The 17,541-nt window shown below is 37.8% G+C and overlaps 3 protein-coding genes across 3 annotated transcripts in view; 1 reads left to right on the top strand and 2 right to left on the bottom strand.

Moving 5' to 3' along the window:
- LOC126817300 (lachesin) overlaps nucleotides 1-17,541 on the top strand; it is a 107,893-nt gene that overhangs the window by 4,422 nt on the left and 85,930 nt on the right. The gene's annotated exons all lie outside the window — the stretch shown is intronic.
- LOC130010453 (neuroligin-4, Y-linked-like) lies at nucleotides 8,081-11,127 on the bottom strand. Its single transcript, XM_050544149.2, has 2 exons — nucleotides 9,473-11,127; nucleotides 8,081-9,135 (listed from the first exon to the last, which is right to left on the bottom strand). The coding sequence occupies exons 1-2, from the start codon at nucleotides 11,002-11,004 to the stop codon at nucleotides 8,940-8,942; spliced, it is 1,728 nt and encodes a 575-aa protein (XP_050400106.2). The 5' UTR covers nucleotides 11,005-11,127; the 3' UTR covers nucleotides 8,081-8,939.
- Nucleotides 13,332-17,115, bottom strand: LOC126817299 (neuroligin-4, Y-linked). Its single transcript, XM_050544148.2, has 2 exons — nucleotides 15,473-17,115; nucleotides 13,332-15,135 (listed from the first exon to the last, which is right to left on the bottom strand). The coding sequence occupies exons 1-2, from the start codon at nucleotides 17,002-17,004 to the stop codon at nucleotides 14,940-14,942; spliced, it is 1,728 nt and encodes a 575-aa protein (XP_050400105.2). The 5' UTR covers nucleotides 17,005-17,115; the 3' UTR covers nucleotides 13,332-14,939.

The following is a 17,541-nucleotide window of genomic DNA, read 5'->3' as shown; positions in this document are numbered from 1 at the left end:
TAAATCGGGACCCCTGACCATTATTAAGAAATTAAATTTATTTACAAGCCAAACAGCAGACGAGAAGCTTTTATTAGTTTGCTTGAAAAAACATTAAATAAAAAAATAATAAAATCTGAGTTAGAATTCCATTAGATACAGGCCCCATTCACGAAAAACTAAAATATTTTATGAATTTAGGCTTTTCCGTGGATATGCATATTATAATATTGCCATATATTAATCATTTCTCCCCATGCTATATTGAATATGCATATAGTATATGGCCATATAAATCTCCATGCTATAGTGAATATGCATGTAGTATAATATTGCCATATAAATCTCCATGCTATATTGAATATGCATGTAGTATAATATTGCCATATAAATCTCCATGCTATATTGAATATGCATGTAGTATAATATTGCCATATAAATCTCCATGCTATATTGAATATGCATGTAGTATAATATTGCCATATATTATCATAATATATCCATCCATGCTATATTGAATATGCATGTAGTATAATATTGCCATATATTATCATAATATATCCATCCATGCTATATTGAATATTCATATAGTATATGCCATATATCATAATATCCCTCCATGCTATATTTATTACAAAGAATCTCGCACATGATTATCTATAGAAAGAGGGGAGGGGGGGGGGTCAAGTGGTATAATAATAAATTAAAGATAGTGTCGATATCCCACTGTTGACGTCATAATGCCTACAGTTTGACATCTGTAACAATTCGATCTCTATTACTAACTGAATGGCAGACGAGGTGGGGGTTAACGTCACAAACAAATATCAGTACAAAATCCACTAAAACAATTATTATCTTACGCTACCCCCCCCCCCTTCCCCCATTTCCCTTCCGTCACCCCGACAAAATTGGAATTAATTACAACTGTCATTTTTATAGCTGTTTTATTTCACATCGACTAACAATGTTTGGTGGCGAACTCAGTTCACTCAAAATCCCCAAAGTTGTCATTGTTCTTGAAAATTGAATAAAAAGCTCGTCATTAGAGAAGAGAGGGAGATGGAGAGAGGGTACCGTCATATCAACACACGCTAGGTTATTTCAGGACTAACATATTATACACCCATGTGTCAAAAATTAGTTTGTGTGTAGTGTGTTGTGTTCTTTACTAATGCATGGAAGTCAGATAACCAGGGGAAAACCCTCGATGCTAGGAAGGCGATTTGAATGTTCAGATGCATTTTTTTAAATTTTATTTTCTTCAGCTATAAAAAAAAGTACGTCCTTTAATCGACAATCAAAACCGCGGGGTAAAACTTTTATTTCTGAATGTTCAGGCATTTTCAAAATCTTATTTCCAAACCCCTAGATATTTTGTAATCGACATTTTCTTCGTCTACAAAAAAGTACGCCCTTTCGTCAACGGGGTAGAACATCTATTTCAGTACAATTATAATGAATTCATATTTCAGACATTTCCTAATATTCAAATTTCCTGCTGTATACGATTTCATATTTTGACCACGTTTAACTAAAGCTACGATGTCAGAATTAATATTGTATTTAGAAATAAACTAACTTTAGATGCAGACACAACAGGGACTCCTTTTTAATTAAAAACATCCCGATTTTGCGCCATGACAGTTGTTTCAAACGTTAATGACATGCGCAGAGACAGTCCAAATGATAAAATAATTGACCTTATTAACTAAACACAGAAAAAAGTCTCTAATTAAATTGCCGTCAATCATTTCCGATTATAAAAATTCATGAACGTAATGCCCTTAAAAATATCACAAAGAACATGATGATTTCATTTTTCTAGTTCAGAAATTTCCAAATTTTATATGGCAACCGCTGTCCCAGCCAGACACGTTTCCCACAAAACATTTTTAATTAGATAATTGGAGTAGTGTGATTTTGCGAGGCTTGTTGATAGGTTGGTGTGTTCTCAGTAGTTTTATGTTTACTCCTTTTTAGAACACCTAGTATCACTTCTAGTCACTTCTCAGATAGTTAAAGATATATTATGGGAGATTCGGTAACGAGTTGGCAGTTATAACTATAATAGTTAAAACCTAGATAATGTAAAGGCAATTTGCTGAAAATTTCATTCAAATTGATCCACTATGAACCGAGAACTAAGCTATTGAAATTTCCACCTAGCCTCGATCATCATTACTAAAGTCAGTACGATAAACAGCATAGTCTCGATTATCCATTTAATCGTTAAATCGTAAAGGAAAGTTATGCAGTAATTCGGCTCATAATCCACTAAAGATCTCAGGCTAGCGATGCCATATACAGTTGATTATGGTCTGGATAGGTTAATTAATGTCTATTTAATAATTTAGATAACATTTCAGGCCTAAAAAAGACCTGCAACAGACAGATTTAGCTCTTGCATAATGTATGTTTAACAAAGTAAATTTGTGTGGCCCCCTTTTTTTACAACACAGCCGCTGTCACCAAACACTTTTCACTCAAAAATGTTTTATTGCTTAATTGGAGTGGTGCATTAATTGGTAAAATTGTTGATAGATTGGCATGTTAGTGGCAGGTTTATGGTTATTATTTCTAGAACAACTAGTACCACTTCTCTCTCATCCATTCGGGATGTTCACATAGTGAACAATGTATGTTGTACATCAACACTTAAAATTTCTCTAAGCTGGCTGTCTAAAACATATTTTGAGTACATACGTATTAGTTTGTGCTGAACTCCAGTTATGGATAACCGTCCAAAAAGATTCGAACCGTAGTTGGACACCATTTATTATTTCGGTAGTTTATACGTACTATAAGCTAATCATAAATGATGTAATTTATACTGCCAGGAATATAGTTAACACACACAAACACCCTGGTCTAACACTTTAGTGAGACAGTATTTGTTATTTCCAGAGGATCAGTCTGTAATTAACGTCAAATAATACATGCCACAGCTAATTATCGATACCCCCCCCCCCTCATAAACAAATTCAGCCTGGTCTCAGACCTTAGTGGGGCAGTATTTGTTATTGCGGAAGGACCATATAACTACCAGTCTGCACTTCACGTGGAATAAGACATGACACATCTCGAGTATATATACAGATAATTAACTATAGTCTTGGACTTTATTTCATTACTTAATTATCGATACCCCCCCCCTTCAAAAGACCTGGTTTAAGTCTTTAATGGGACAATATTTGTTATTTCGGAATGTTCATATAGTCTGTACTTTACGCGGAATAAGACATGCCACATCTCGGGTATTCACGTAATTAACTACAGACTTAGACTTATCTTGGAATGGAACTTATTTATCGCCCCGCCTCCCTCCCCCTTAAAAAGACCCAGGTCTTAGTCTTTAATGGGACAATATTTGTTATTTCGGGCTGTTCATATAGTTTGTACTTTACGTGTAATAAGACATGGCACATGTCGAGCATACAGGTAATTAACTATAGTTAGACTTGTCTCGGACTTTATTTCATTACTTATTTATCGTATTAAACCTGACAGATTTAACCAAGCTAAGCCTCTTTTACATTAATTAAGGAAATTCTTTTGTTGATTTATAAAGTTGGATGTTAAGATAGAGTTACTTAGAACCAGGAAGATATTTAATTAATTAACTTTCTTAACATGAAAAGGGTCGAGGATTAACATTTCTGTTCACACTATCTTGTTTAAAATAGCCTAATTAAGTTCTCCTTTTAGGATTATAGAGGTCAAATAAAACTGAAATGGGGCTTAACTTCTTTTTTTTCTCTGCACCAACCGGCCTAAATAAGTGTTCTATGAGGAAAATTTTGCCATGGAATTCGATGTTACCCACTTCATGGAATTCCACCTGCCAAGGGCTGTTTTACGTGTAAGTCAATGTTTACAATTTAGCGACCATGCCGAAATCTGGAAGCGGCCTTAGGAAATAGATCTAGCCCTTCCTGGTTAGTGAGCCATCGGCGGACTCACTGAGGCACCCTTCAAGGGCGGATCCAGAGACCATGGATAGAGGGGATCCGGGTGGTTTACCCTCGGAAAATTTCGAAAACTAAAAGTCCGGAAATACCATTCCCAGTGATCTGAGACAAGATTCTGGTTTTAAAGTGCACCCCATGGATCCAGATAGTTGGGGCATAGGGGCGTGCGCCGGGTGCCCCCCCCCCATTAGATCCGCCCTTGCCTTGACTTTCTATTTTATAAAAACATAATATAGTATACTATGTTAATTGATGAGTTGTAACTGGATATCAACCAATTTTGTATAATAAGCAAACAATAATACAAAACATAGCAAGAGATATTTTTGTTGGCACAAAAGAAGAGACTGGTATCAATTCATTAATCGCCGGAATTCCTGCTAATCTCTAGCGTAGAACCTTAACAAGGAACAATGTCTAGTCATTCGGATGGGACGAAAAACGAGTTCCCGTATACACATTGGCGGGCACGCAAAAGAACCTTTATCAGTTGGTATTGGGAATATAAGTAGGCTGTAGTGTCCCTATTCGGAGAAAATTTTCCTCAGCACACTGTATGGCGTATACCCGTCTTCATTTGCCCAGTCGGTGGGGAACAGTCTAGCGGAAAAATTACTACTTGTATGTTTATAAAACTAATTACGAGTAATTAATTACGCCAGTGTTATATACGATACATGTAACAAGTAAATATTTAACGTGATTAGGACCATATGTAATACTGTAATACGTAGACTAGAACAATATTGTTGTGTCAAGCGTAATCAGCCTTATTACCGTGCTGTTTAAACTAGGCATGTTTATTGACTTACAACTCACACAGATAGATTTATACAGTCCGTAACCTTGGTTTATTTTTATTTGAGAGAGAGAGAGAGAGAGAGAGAGAGAGAGAGAGAGAGATTTTAACGTCCACTCGACTAAACTAGGTAATTTCGGGACTAACATATTACCTTTTATCCCTCTTAAAAGAGTTAGAGTTAGGGTTCCCTCCCCAACTGGCCTACAATTAGCATCTCCCTTAAGCCAAGGGGTGCACGTGTGGGTGTGGCCCTCTTGTTTTAGCCCATCCAAGACACATTTCCTTGTCAGGCCCGTCGTCCTGCACCACCATGACACATGACACGTGACAAGGGGAAACCAGAGGAACTTTCTGGTTAGTGCGCACGTACGACATTCAGTGACCCAAGCAGTATATCGCGATGTCCTTGTATATATTGATATAGCGGTATTGATATAGGTCTTCACCATATGATTACATCGTTTAAGGGCCTGTTGTTATCTATCAAGAGATAATAAACGAATCATGCAATATGATTTGGTATTCTATCCAGAACGTGACTACAGGCAAGTCGTGGACGATAAGTGTTCCCGTCTAGTCATTTATATTGAATGCTGTTTGTACTTTAAGAAAATAGTAATATCACAGATATCGTCCTGATAGGGCCTAGCAAGGAGTCGTTTCTAGTCGTTCGGATGGGACATGTAAAAGAACCCATGACGGTCGAAATTAGTGGCGCTGTCCCGGCATAATATCCCTCCAAAACTAAATGGGGCGTTAAACCCCATTTCATTTAATTTTATATGTATACGAAACTTTAAGTCGACTTCATTGTTATGTCCTGTCCTGTCCGGGGCCGCGGTGGCTCAGTCAATAAGGTCATAACCAGGAGGTCTTGGGTTTGCTTCCGGCGTTCTCGATATTTTCTTGGCCAACCCTACAAGCCTCATGGTTAGCGAGTCAACGTCTTTACTTACTGAGCCAACACGACTCCCAAGTTTTCGTCTATATGACGTGGTTTTTACACCCGGACGTACTTAATAGCATACTTTAGATTACAATAAAAAATAATTCGTACTTCTGAAACGAACTGATCTGTCTTGTTGGGTCTTTCATATATAAAATAAAGAAAAGAAACGAAAGGTACTATGGTTGCCGTTCTTTTCATTGTATAAAACTTGCCAAGGGTTCGCTGTTTAAAAAAATGTAATAAATTTTTAAATAATTATCATTTAGAAATTTATGACCTATTAGCTCAATAAATATTCCCAATGTATATAAATGTTTTTTTTTCTTCCGGTTTTGACATTATTCTTCTACATATAAATATAATATTATTGTGTGCCTGGGACATCTGGTTTTAAAGAAAATAAAATAAAGAATTGAATTGTGTCGCAAATGACACATGTGATAATAAGAATCACATCGCGCGAATCTAACTCGATACAGATATTGGAATTAAACATTATGAGAAACAGAACGTCGTAGTCAATGTTATAAAGACCGTTCTCTTCCTTTCAAAGTAAAACAACGGAAGTCGTTGAAGAATCGCAGAACTAATGTAACACGATTCCTTGCTTTATTCTCCAAACATTTCAATACAAATTCAGATCGACTTGTTTTTCTGTGGTCGAATACTCCACGGTTATAAATGTGTCAATGACAGTATTAACTTGATTGACGAAACGAGTATGATGATCCGCTCAGGTCACTCACTGTTTGTTACTTATTGCAAGTGGTTTTAAGTAATGGAAAGTGCTGTTTTGTGACACGTGACATGCTGAAGATGACATGAAGGGATCACAATTCTCTGTGATCTATTCGTATTTAATTGCCTGTAATCCCTGATTAACACGGCCCATATATTCATTTACTGAAGTATCATTATGATGGAGTTGACGGCTGTCGTGCAAAATACAGAGTAACTTAGTCCTTCTAAAATATCCGAAACCTTTTCTAATTACTTGAACATTTTCACTTAGATGCCCCCTTCCAAGAAACTTTCTCGGTCAGTACAGGGGTCGAACCCCAAACCCCCAGGATAGTAAGCTAGACTCACACTCGCCCAGAAGCCGGGATAACAAATTAATCCCATCAACCTACTCCACATGTAACAGATTAATACATTCTAATTAACTCCGCCAACCCACGCCATGTAACAGATTAGGCACATTCTCATTTAACTCCGCCAATCCACTCATTGTGGTACCATCCCGTTTCGACTACGTCCCATTTCCACTACAGCTTATATAACAACTTATAAACCTGTAACGGTACATTCTAATTTAACTCCGCCAACACACCCCATGTAACGGATTACATACAATCTAATGTAAGCCCATCTCACCCCTGCCACCCCATGTAACAGATTACGTACATTCTAATGTTACCCCCACGCCACCCCCTCCACCACATGTAAGAGTAGTCAGTAGTCTGACTCTTTAAGTTTACATCTCAAAACAGTATTGTTTATAAGTATATATTTTCAACAGCTGAGAGATGTGCTAGTAGGTATAATATACTGACACAATGTGTGTACTTGGTCCATACTTGGTGTATTAAATAACAATAAAACCCTTTGTAACTTTATTGGTATCTGTAAAACCCATTAGACTGGTGAATACGTACTAGCTAGTGATACTTTACTTGTGTTTTGGTAAACGTGTAGCCATTTCTCTAAAATGTCTTTGAAATTTATTATTTATTGGCTTACAGAGGGGCAGGAATCGCCTTATTATGTTTTTATAAGAATATTTTTCTTCACTGTTATACACTATGGGGTTTCATGGGCAAAGTTTTTTTTAAAAAGAATTCGATAAAGTATAGAGTATTGTAAATTAACTAACACTTTCCTAAGTATAGAAAGAGGGTTTGGTGGCGTGGTTTCGATTCCCATCTTGTACGTTGCCTGTCCATCCTCGTGGGTTTTCTCCGGTTTCCTCAATATGCTAAAGACCCCTACGCGTAGGCGAATTGTTGAAATAAAATTGAACCATGTTAGTCCCGAAATGACATGACTTGTAGCGAGTGGGCGTTAAACCCCAATTTTTCTCTCTTTGAGGTATAAACATCTTTTGAATAGGGATGGTCTGATGTACATGTTAGATAAGTGATGGGTCTATCAGCGGTGCCCTAAGTGTGTTCCCTGAAACCCTACGGTTCAGCGAAATATTTAGGAGATCTGCGAGATAAATAGGCCCAAATATTTTCATCGGAGCTTTCCGTTAATCCATGGAATGAATGGAATTGTATCGGCGTGTCCATTGGGTTGGTTTAGTTTGACCAATCTATAAAATATTCGTTTGAAAAGTTACATATGATTTAATCAATATTTATATTTAATGTTTGAAAGTGTATGACTAATTACAGTTCTCTCAAATACAGTTTTAATAGTTTGTCAATGCACATAGATTAATAAGTTTGACATCAGAAACAAAATGGCCAATATTTAATGCAAAACAAAGTAATGAAGAAACGGAGGAAAAATCGATAGGGCCCATCCTCTCATTGTCCCAATGCTTCACATCGAATATGGTAAAACCAAATCCGTTAGAAACTGAAGCTTCGGTCGCAATCTCAACGTTTTCGGACAGGGGGGAGGGGTGGAACGGTAGGTAATAGAACGCTGAATATAGAATGTGAAATAAATGTTGCTTTTCGGCAAATGGGAGGGGTGGTCTGTGAATCCGGAATGGAAGGTCGCGGAATGCCGCATATCAATAGCGTTCGTATTCTTGTGATCTCAATGTTTCGCACCAAATTTGAAAAAGTTTGTTGACAAGTTTTCGACAAATGAGTCTGTAACTTCCGAACCGTAGGTCGCGGAAACTGGGGAATTTCTTTTTCATTTGGCGTAAAAGGCGGGGGTCATAATCCAAGAAGTTTTTATTCTTACCATATATTTGAAATTTCATCTGAATCGGGCAACAGTTGTGGCATCTGGAGGGCCTGCAAGCTATTTAAGTGATTTTCATAGAATCTCGAACATAAATCTATGCAGTTACTGTCCAACATGTTCAAAAATAAAACATATCAGGGATCGTTGAGATATAAATATTTACAATTGAAGTTTCGTCACAATCGAATAAAAACTGTGATTTGCCCCCAAACAAATGTGAACGAATGACCAGACATGAACGTCTACATGAAAATAATGGGCGTATAAAAACAAATGAACAGTGTTCCTGGAAATCTTTTCTGCCCAGTACTTAGTTTTTATGAGACCAGTGATCACCACCTGCCTTCTTGATCAGCTTTGGAACATAACTGGTCCAGAATGCTGTTCGTCGAGCATTTAGATGTTTTCTGTTGGCTGTATCTTCTGAAGTTATATACAGGTAGCTTTTATCTGAGCTGGTATACTCCCGCCATTGTACGGCTGGTTTACGTGGTGAATTGGGATCCCTAAAAAAAAGAAACCAATTTTCCTTAATCTAAAATTAATTAATATGCAATACGCATATCCTAACTGTTTTATCTGGGCAGGTAAGCCTATTAAAAGATCTACAGAAAATTGGTTTATCAGGACAAATTGCACGCAACCTGAAGTAGCATCTTAAAGATCTATCAGAAGTCTGACTAGTGTTCTGCACCAACACCATCTCTAAGGCCAGCTAACGATGATCATGGACCCGTGATCACCTACCACCAAATAGCTTATACTTCTTAACAATCTAAGTTAAAGTGATCGTCCGGTTTAAATGTACGTTAACAATATCACAGGATTGATAAGCTTGCTTACCCGGTTTTAGCAAAATTTGTCCAATAATCCATTATCCGTGTTGCAAATGGCCATTTAGCAGTGGTCTGTTCTTCTGTAATCTCGATAAAAGGCCTAAGATCTTCGTGCAAACCTAAAACGTAGAATAGTTCATCGCCATGTAAGGCTCCTTTTATCCACGGATCTTTGAACTGAAAGTCGTGGCGATCACAGAACTCGTATTGGTAAGTCTTAGAGCCTGTGTTCTGGTAAGCGTGTTTCTCAAGTGCTGTAGCTGTGGACACAAAGAAAGCAACGTCTGTTGCAAAGTCTGAAGCCTGTTTCTTGTGCAGATCTTTATCTGATGGGTCCTCATAGTTTGTGTACAGAAAAAGAACGGAGTCCAAAAGTTCTGATGCTAAGTCTTTACCGAAAGCATAATTTAATACCAATGATATAATATTGTAGTTAGCTTCTTGAATTTCGTCAACAGTGGATGCACTTTGTAGTTCTGTGAAATATGCAGCCACTTCACCAAATGTTAGAAAAAACAAACCATCGTAATCAGTAGTTCCCATCAAGAGGTCCAGATTTTTAAAAGGAATTAAATTTGTTTGAGTAGATGTATTACCAAGGGCATCTATTCTATTCTTAATGACAAAATCACCATCCACAGATGGACTCCAACACAGTAATCCACCTTCCGTTACGTTTGAGGCAACGGCAATATGTGTAGTATTCTTGAAATCTCGAAGACATTGAACAATTGCTTTAGAAGACGATGTTTCGGGGCAGTCAAGTTTCTCGGCTAACAGTTTGGCAATCTTACGAGGATCAGGAGTAACTGACCAGAAGGAATTGGCTGAACCACTTTCTGCGATCGCTCTTTGAAATAGTCCTTCGTTTTCTGGATAAATAGTTTGATATATCACCGAGGCACTGCCAGCTGACTCTCCAAATATTGTAATTGATGTAGGATCACCGCCAAAAATTTCAATATTGTCTTTCACCCATTTAATAGCCAGATGCTGATCTCTCAGACCATTATTGGTATCCACAGCATCATCACCAGTGTCGAGGAAACCAAGAGGTCCTAAACGGTAGTTGATACTGACTGTCACTAATTGTCCATATGCGGCCAATTTCTCCACATTCATCGCTTTGCCGTCTCCAAGAATGAAACCACCACCATGAATAAAAATCATTACCGGATATTTGGTGTCACTTCCAGTTATATCAGGGGTATAAATATTTAGAAATAAACAATCTTCGTCCATTTTCTCCGGAGTGTACATTACGTGGAACTGGGGACAAGAAGCACCAAATTCTGAAGCAGCAAACATGTTGTCAAATTTCGCCTTCTTCGCAGGTTTTCTAAATCTCAGATTTCCTACGGGAGGTTCAGCATACGGTATCCCCAGAAAGGTGGTTATATCAGCTGTATTAGGACCAATTTTTACTGTACGAATATCACCCGTTATCTTACCTACATTAGAATCAACAGTCCTTTGTTCTGCTGCCACACAGTTTACTATACAGGTTATTAAAACCAAACTACATATTAAAAGATTCATTTTCTGTTACGTTGCGTACGAAGTGAAGTAACACAAAATTGCAAATCTTCTCTACAATCTCCTTTATAAGGATGTCGCCTGGTATCGAAATAATACCGGATTATGAATACCAACCCCTCTTCAATAACTGTTTATCCAATTGCACCTTGGTCTGTTTTATATAATATCTGATCACTATGAGCTGACCTACTTTTCTCGATAAACATATAATCTAATCGGGGTGGCTTTTACCCTATTAGATATTAAGGGTGGTCTGACGATTAGCGATATGTTGAACTAGTCAAAGGAAAGGCTATTTGAAATATGCTGATTGGCTTTTTTTATTCTAACATGATCTTTACACGTTGTCTATGCGGTGTTTCATGTTTTATACTCTATTTTTGATTTTTATACATTGCATAAGACATATATTTAACCCCTAGAGTCGCGGTAGCCCATTTAGTTACAAAAAGGGCGACCTTAACGTTGACATATTTACAAGTAATGCGGTACGGTAGGCATCCACGAAAAGGTAAAAAAAAAAACGACAATGAAAAAAAGTCGAAGGATTGGAAAAAATCGTGAACTGGCAATCTATAAGTTTTTACCCCAAATGCCTGCATACTTATATACAATTACGGGGGGGGGGGGGGTGATTAGCACGTGCGCGCTGTGTCATACGGTCTTTCATTGAGTCAATTGCCGGGGTTTCGATTCCCTGGTTGTACGTGACAAGGAGTAGGGTCGTCTGTCCAACCTCATGGGTTTTTCCGGGTCCTCCGGTTTCCTCCCACTGCTAAAAGACCCCTACGCGCAAGCGAATTATAGAAATAAAATTGAACCATGTTTTAGTCCCGAAATGACCTAGTTTGTGTCGAGTGGACGTTAAACCCAATTTCTCTCTATATATACAATTACATACACGTGTAAAATACATATCAGGATCTCATTGTCAATAGCACTGGCTGAGAAGAAGTAATTTCCATATTAGGAGGACATTAGGAGGATATAAATGTTTTTTTTTTCTTCCGGTTTTGACATTATTCTTCTACACATAAATATAATATTATTGTGTGCCTGGGACATCTGGTTTTAAAGAAAAAAAAATAAAGAATTGAATTGTGTCGCAAATGACACATGTGATAATAAAAATCACATCGCGCGAATCTAACTCGATACAGATATTGGAATTAAACATTATGAGAAATAGAACGTCGTAGTCAATGTTATAAAGACCGTTCTCTTCCTTTCAAAGTAAAACAACGGAAGTCGTTGAAGAATCGCAGAACTAATGTAACACGATTCCTTGCTTTATTCTCCAAACATTTCAATACAAATTCAGATCGACTTGTTTTTCTGTGGTCGAATACTCCACGGTTATAAATGTGTCAATGACAGTATTAACTTGATTGACGAAACGAGTATGATGATCCGCTCAGGTCACTCACTGTTTGTTACTTATTGCAAGTGGTTTTAAGTAATGGAAAGTGCTGTTTTGTGACACGTGACATGCTGAAGATGACGTGAAGGGATCACAATTCTCTGTGATCTATTCGTATTTAATTGCCTGTAATCCCTGATTAACACGGCCCATATATTCATTTACTGAAGTATCATTATGATGGAGTTGACGGCTGTCGTGCAAAATACAGAGTAACTTAGTCCTTCTAAAATATCCGAAACCTTTTCTAATTACTTGAACATTTTCACTTAGATGCCCCCTTCCAAGAAACTTTCTCGGTCAGTACAGGGGTCGAACCCCAAACCCCCAGGATAGTAAGCTAGACTCACACTCGCCCAGAAGCCGGGATAACAAATTAATCCCATCAACCTACTCCACATGTAACAGATTAATACATTCTAATTAACTCCGCCAACCCACGCCATGTAACAGATTAGGCACATTCTCATTTAACTCCGCCAATCCACTCATTGTGGTACCATCCCGTTTCGACTACGTCCCATTTCCACTACAGCTTATATAACAACTTATAAACCTGTAACGGTACATTCTAATTTAACTCCGCCAACACACCCCATGTAACGGATTACATACAATCTCACCCCTGCCACCCCATGTAACAGATTACGTACATTCTAATGTTACCCCCACGCCACCCCCTCCACCACATGTAAGAGTAGTCAGTAGTCTGACTCCGATGACTCTTTAAGTTTACATCTCAAAACAGTATTGTTTATAAGTATATATTTTCAACAGCTGACAGATGTGCTAGTAGGTATAATATACTGACACAATGTGTGTACTTGGTCCATACTTGGTGTATTAAATAACAATAAAACCCCTTGTAACTTTATTGGTATCTGTAAAACCCATTAGACTGGTGAATACGTACTAGCTAGTGATACTTTACTTGTGTTTTGGTAAACGTGTAGCCATTTCTCTAAAATGTCTTTGAAATTTATTATTTATTGGCTTACAGATGGGCAGGAATCGCCTTATTATGTTTTTATAAGAATATTTTTCTTCACTGTTATACACTATGGGGTTTCATGGGCAAAGTTTTTTTTAAAAACGGATTCGATAAAGTATAGAGTATTGTAAATTAACTAACACTTTCCTAAGTATAGAAAGAGGGTTTGGTGGCGTGGTTTCGATTCCCATCTTGTACGTTGCCTGTCCATCCTCGTGGGTTTTCTCCGGTTTCCTCAATATGCTAAAGACCCCTACGCGTAGGCGAATTATTGAAATAAAATTGAACCATGTTAGTCCCGAAATGACATGACTTGTAGCGAGTGGGCGTTAAACCCCAATTTTTCTCTCTTTGAGGTATAAACATCTTTTGAATAGGGATAGTCTGATGTACATGTTAGATAAGTGATGGTTCTATCAGCGGTGCCCTAAGTGTGTTCCCTGAAACCCTACGGTTCAGCGAAATATTTAGGAGATCTGCGAGATAAATAGGCCCAAATATTTTCATCGGACCTTTCCGTTAATCCATGGAATAAATGGAATTGTATCGCGTGTCCACTGGAAGGGTTTAGTTTAACCCATCTATAAAATATTCGTTTGAAAAGTTACATATATGATTTAATCAATATTTTTATTCAATGTTTTTAAGTGTATGACTAATTACAGTTCTCTCAAATACAGTTTTAATAGTTTGTCAGTGCACATAGATTAATAAGTTTGACATCAGAAACAAAATAGCCAATATTTAATGCAAAACAAAGTAATGAAGAAACGGGGAAACATCGATAAGGCCCATCCTCTTATTGTCCCAATGCTTCACATCGAATATGGTAAAAACAAATCCGTTAGAAACTGTAGCTTCGGTCGCAATCTCAAAGTTTTCGGAAAGGGGCGAGGAATGGAACGGTAGGTCAAGGAACGCTGAATATCACATTCGAAATAAATCCGTTAAAAACAGTAGCCTCTATTGCTTTTCGGCAAATGGGAGGGGTGGTCTGTGAATCCGGAATGGAAGGTTGCGAAACGCTGAATATCAATAGCGTTCGTATTCTTGTGATCCCAATGCTTCGCACCGAATTTGAAACCGTTTGTTGACAAGTTTTCGACCAATGGGACTGTAACTTCCGAACCGTAGGTGGCGGAAACTGGGGTATTACTTTTACATTTGGCGTAAAAGGCGGGGGCCATAATCCAAGAAGTATTGATTCTTACCATATATTTGAAATTTCATCTGAATAAGGCAACAGTTGTGGCATCTGGAGGGCCTGCAAGCTATTTAAGTGATTTTCATAGAATCTCGAACATAAATCTATGCAGTTACTGTCCAACATGTTCCAAAATAGAACATATCAGGGATCGTTGAGATATAAATATTTACAATTGAAGTTTCGTCACAATCGAATAAAAACTGTGATTTGCCCCCAAACAAATGTGAACGAATGACCAGACATGAACGTCTACATGAAAATAATGGGCGTATAAAAACAAATGAACAGTGTTCCTGGAAATCTTTTCTGCCCAGTACTTAGTTTTTATGAGACCAGTGATCACCACCTGCTTTCTTGATCAGCTTTGGAACATAACTGGTCCAGAATGCTGTTCGTCGAGCATTTAGATGTTTTCTGTTGGCTGTATCTTCTGAAGTTATATACAGGTAGCTTTTATCTGAGCTGGTATACTCCCGCCATTGTACGGCTGGTTTACGTGGTGAATTGGGATCCCTAAAAAAAAGAAACCAATTTTCCTTAATCTAAAATTAATTAATATGCAATACGCATATCCTAACTGTTTTATCTGGGCAGGTAAGCCTATTAAAAAATCTACAGAAAATTGGTTTATCAGGACAAATTGCACGCAACCTGAAGTAGTATCTTAAAGATCTATCGGAAGTCTGACTAGTGTTCTGCATCAACACCATCTCTAAGGCCAGCTAACGATGATCATGGACCCGTGATCACCTACCACCAAATAGCTTATACTTCTTAACAATCTAAGTTAAAGTGATCGTCCGGTTTAAATGTACGTTAACAATATCACAGGATTGATAAGCTTGCTTACCCGGTTTTAGCAAAATTTGTCCAATAATCCATTATCCGTGTTGCAAATGGCCATTTAGCAGTGGTCTGTTCTTCTGTAATCTCGATAAAAGGCCTAAGATCTTCGTGCAAACCTAAAACGTAGAGTAGTTCATCGACATGCATTGCCCCTTTTATCCACGGTGCTTTGAACTGAAAGTCGTGGCGATCACAGAACTCGTATTGGTAAGTCTTAGAGCCTGTGTTCTGGTAAGCGTGTTTCTCAAGTGATGTAGCTGTGGACACAAAGAAACCAACGTCTGTTGCAAAGTCTGAAGCCTGTTTCTTGTGCAGATCTTTATCTGATGGGTCCTCATAGTTTGTGTACAGAAAAAGAACGGAGTCCAAAAGTTCTGATGCTAAGTCTTTACCGAAAGCATAATTTAATACCAATGATATAATATTGTAGTTAGCTTCTTGAATTTCGTCAACAGTGGATGCACTTTGTAGTTCTGTGAAATGTGCAGTCACTTCACCAAATGTTAGAAATATCAAACCATCGTAATCAGTAGTTCCCATCAAGAGGTCCAGATTTTTAAAAGGAATTAAATTTGTTTGAGTAGATGTATTACCAAGGGCATCTATTCTATTCTTAATGACAAAATCACCATCCACAGATGGACTCCAACACAGTAATCCACCTACCGTTACGTTTGAGGCAACGGCAATATGTGTAGTATTCTTGAAATCTCGAAGACATTGAACAATTGCTTTAGAAGACGATGTTTCGGGGCAGTCAAGTTTCTCGGCTAACAGTTTGGCAATCTTACGAGGATCAGGAGTAACTGACCAGAAGGAATTGGCTGAACCACTTTCTGCGATCGCTCTTTGAAATAGTCCTTCGTTTTCTGGATAAATAGTTTGATATATCACCGAGGCACTGCCAGCTGACTCTCCAAATATTGTAATTGATGTAGGATCACCGCCAAAAATTTCAATATTGTCTTTCACCCATTTAATAGCCAGATGCTGATCTCTCAGACCATTATTGGTATCCACAGCATCATCACCAGTGTCGAGGAAACCAAGAGGTCCTAAACGGTAGTTGATACTGACTGTCACTAATTGTCCATATGCGGCCAATTTCTCCACATTCATCGCTTTGCCGTCTCCAAGAATGAAACCACCACCATGAATAAAAATCATTACCGGATATTTGGTGTCACTTCCAGTTATATCAGGGGTATAAATATTTAGAAATAAACAATCTTCGTCCATTTTCTCCGGAGTGTACATTAAGTGGAACTGGGGACAAGAAGCACCAAATTCTGAAGCAGCAAACATGTTGTCAAATTTCGCCTTCTTCGCAGGTTTTCTAAATCTCAGATTTCCTACGGGAGGTTCAGCATACGGTATCCCCAGAAAGGTGGTTATATCAGCTGTATTAGGACCAATTTTTACTGTACGAATATCACCCGTTATCTTACCTACATTAGAATCAACAGTCCTTTGTTCTGCTGCCACACAGTTTACTATATAGGTTATTAAAACCAAACCACATATTACAATATTCATCTTCTGTTCGGTTAAAATAACATAGAATTATAACTACAAACTGCTCTAACGTGATCACAACTACTTGCACTCTTGTATATATTATAATTATTTGTTCGACATGACCTATTTTTCTCTTATGTTGGTGTTTACAATATAGACTGTATCATATTAGGTTTATTATATACTAAAGTTCAGCTTGACCTACTTCGCTTTAGTCTATCGTGACAATAGAGACTCCACGATATTCGATCCGTAGCGTGGTAGGGGGGTGTCACAATTACTGATACATGCTGATACAGCTGAAATTATGAGAGAAATAAAATGAAATGAAATGGGGTTTAACGTCCTACTGTTCTGCTCCTATACTGGGCTAATGAAGACGGGCATACGCCATACAGTGTGCTATGAGGGAAATTTTGCCCGGGCAGCGGCACTATCGCCTACTCTTATATCGAATTCCAACTGTCAGGGGATCTTTTACGTGCATTCCAATATATACACAGTCCTTTGTTCTGCTGCCACACAGTTTACTATACAGGTTATTAAAACCAAACT

This window comes from Patella vulgata, chromosome 4 (genome assembly GCF_932274485.2).
Source record: "Patella vulgata chromosome 4, xgPatVulg1.2, whole genome shotgun sequence".
Taxonomy (NCBI): Eukaryota; Metazoa; Mollusca; class Gastropoda; family Patellidae; genus Patella; species Patella vulgata.
This window is presented reverse-complemented; position numbering and strand designations above follow the sequence as displayed.

Excerpts from the sequence above, each read along its gene's own strand:
- LOC130010453 (XM_050544149.2), bottom strand. The coding sequence starts at position 11,004 with ATGAATCTTTTAATATGTAGTTTGGTTTTAATAACCTGTATAGTAAAC. Across the intron at positions 9,136-9,472 it reads ACAAATTTTGCTAAAACCGG|GGATCCCAATTCACCACGTA; the intron begins GTAAGCAAGCTT and ends TCTTTTTTTTAG.
- LOC126817299 (XM_050544148.2), bottom strand. The coding sequence starts at position 17,004 with ATGAATATTGTAATATGTGGTTTGGTTTTAATAACCTATATAGTAAAC. Across the intron at positions 15,136-15,472 it reads ACAAATTTTGCTAAAACCGG|GGATCCCAATTCACCACGTA; the intron begins GTAAGCAAGCTT and ends TCTTTTTTTTAG.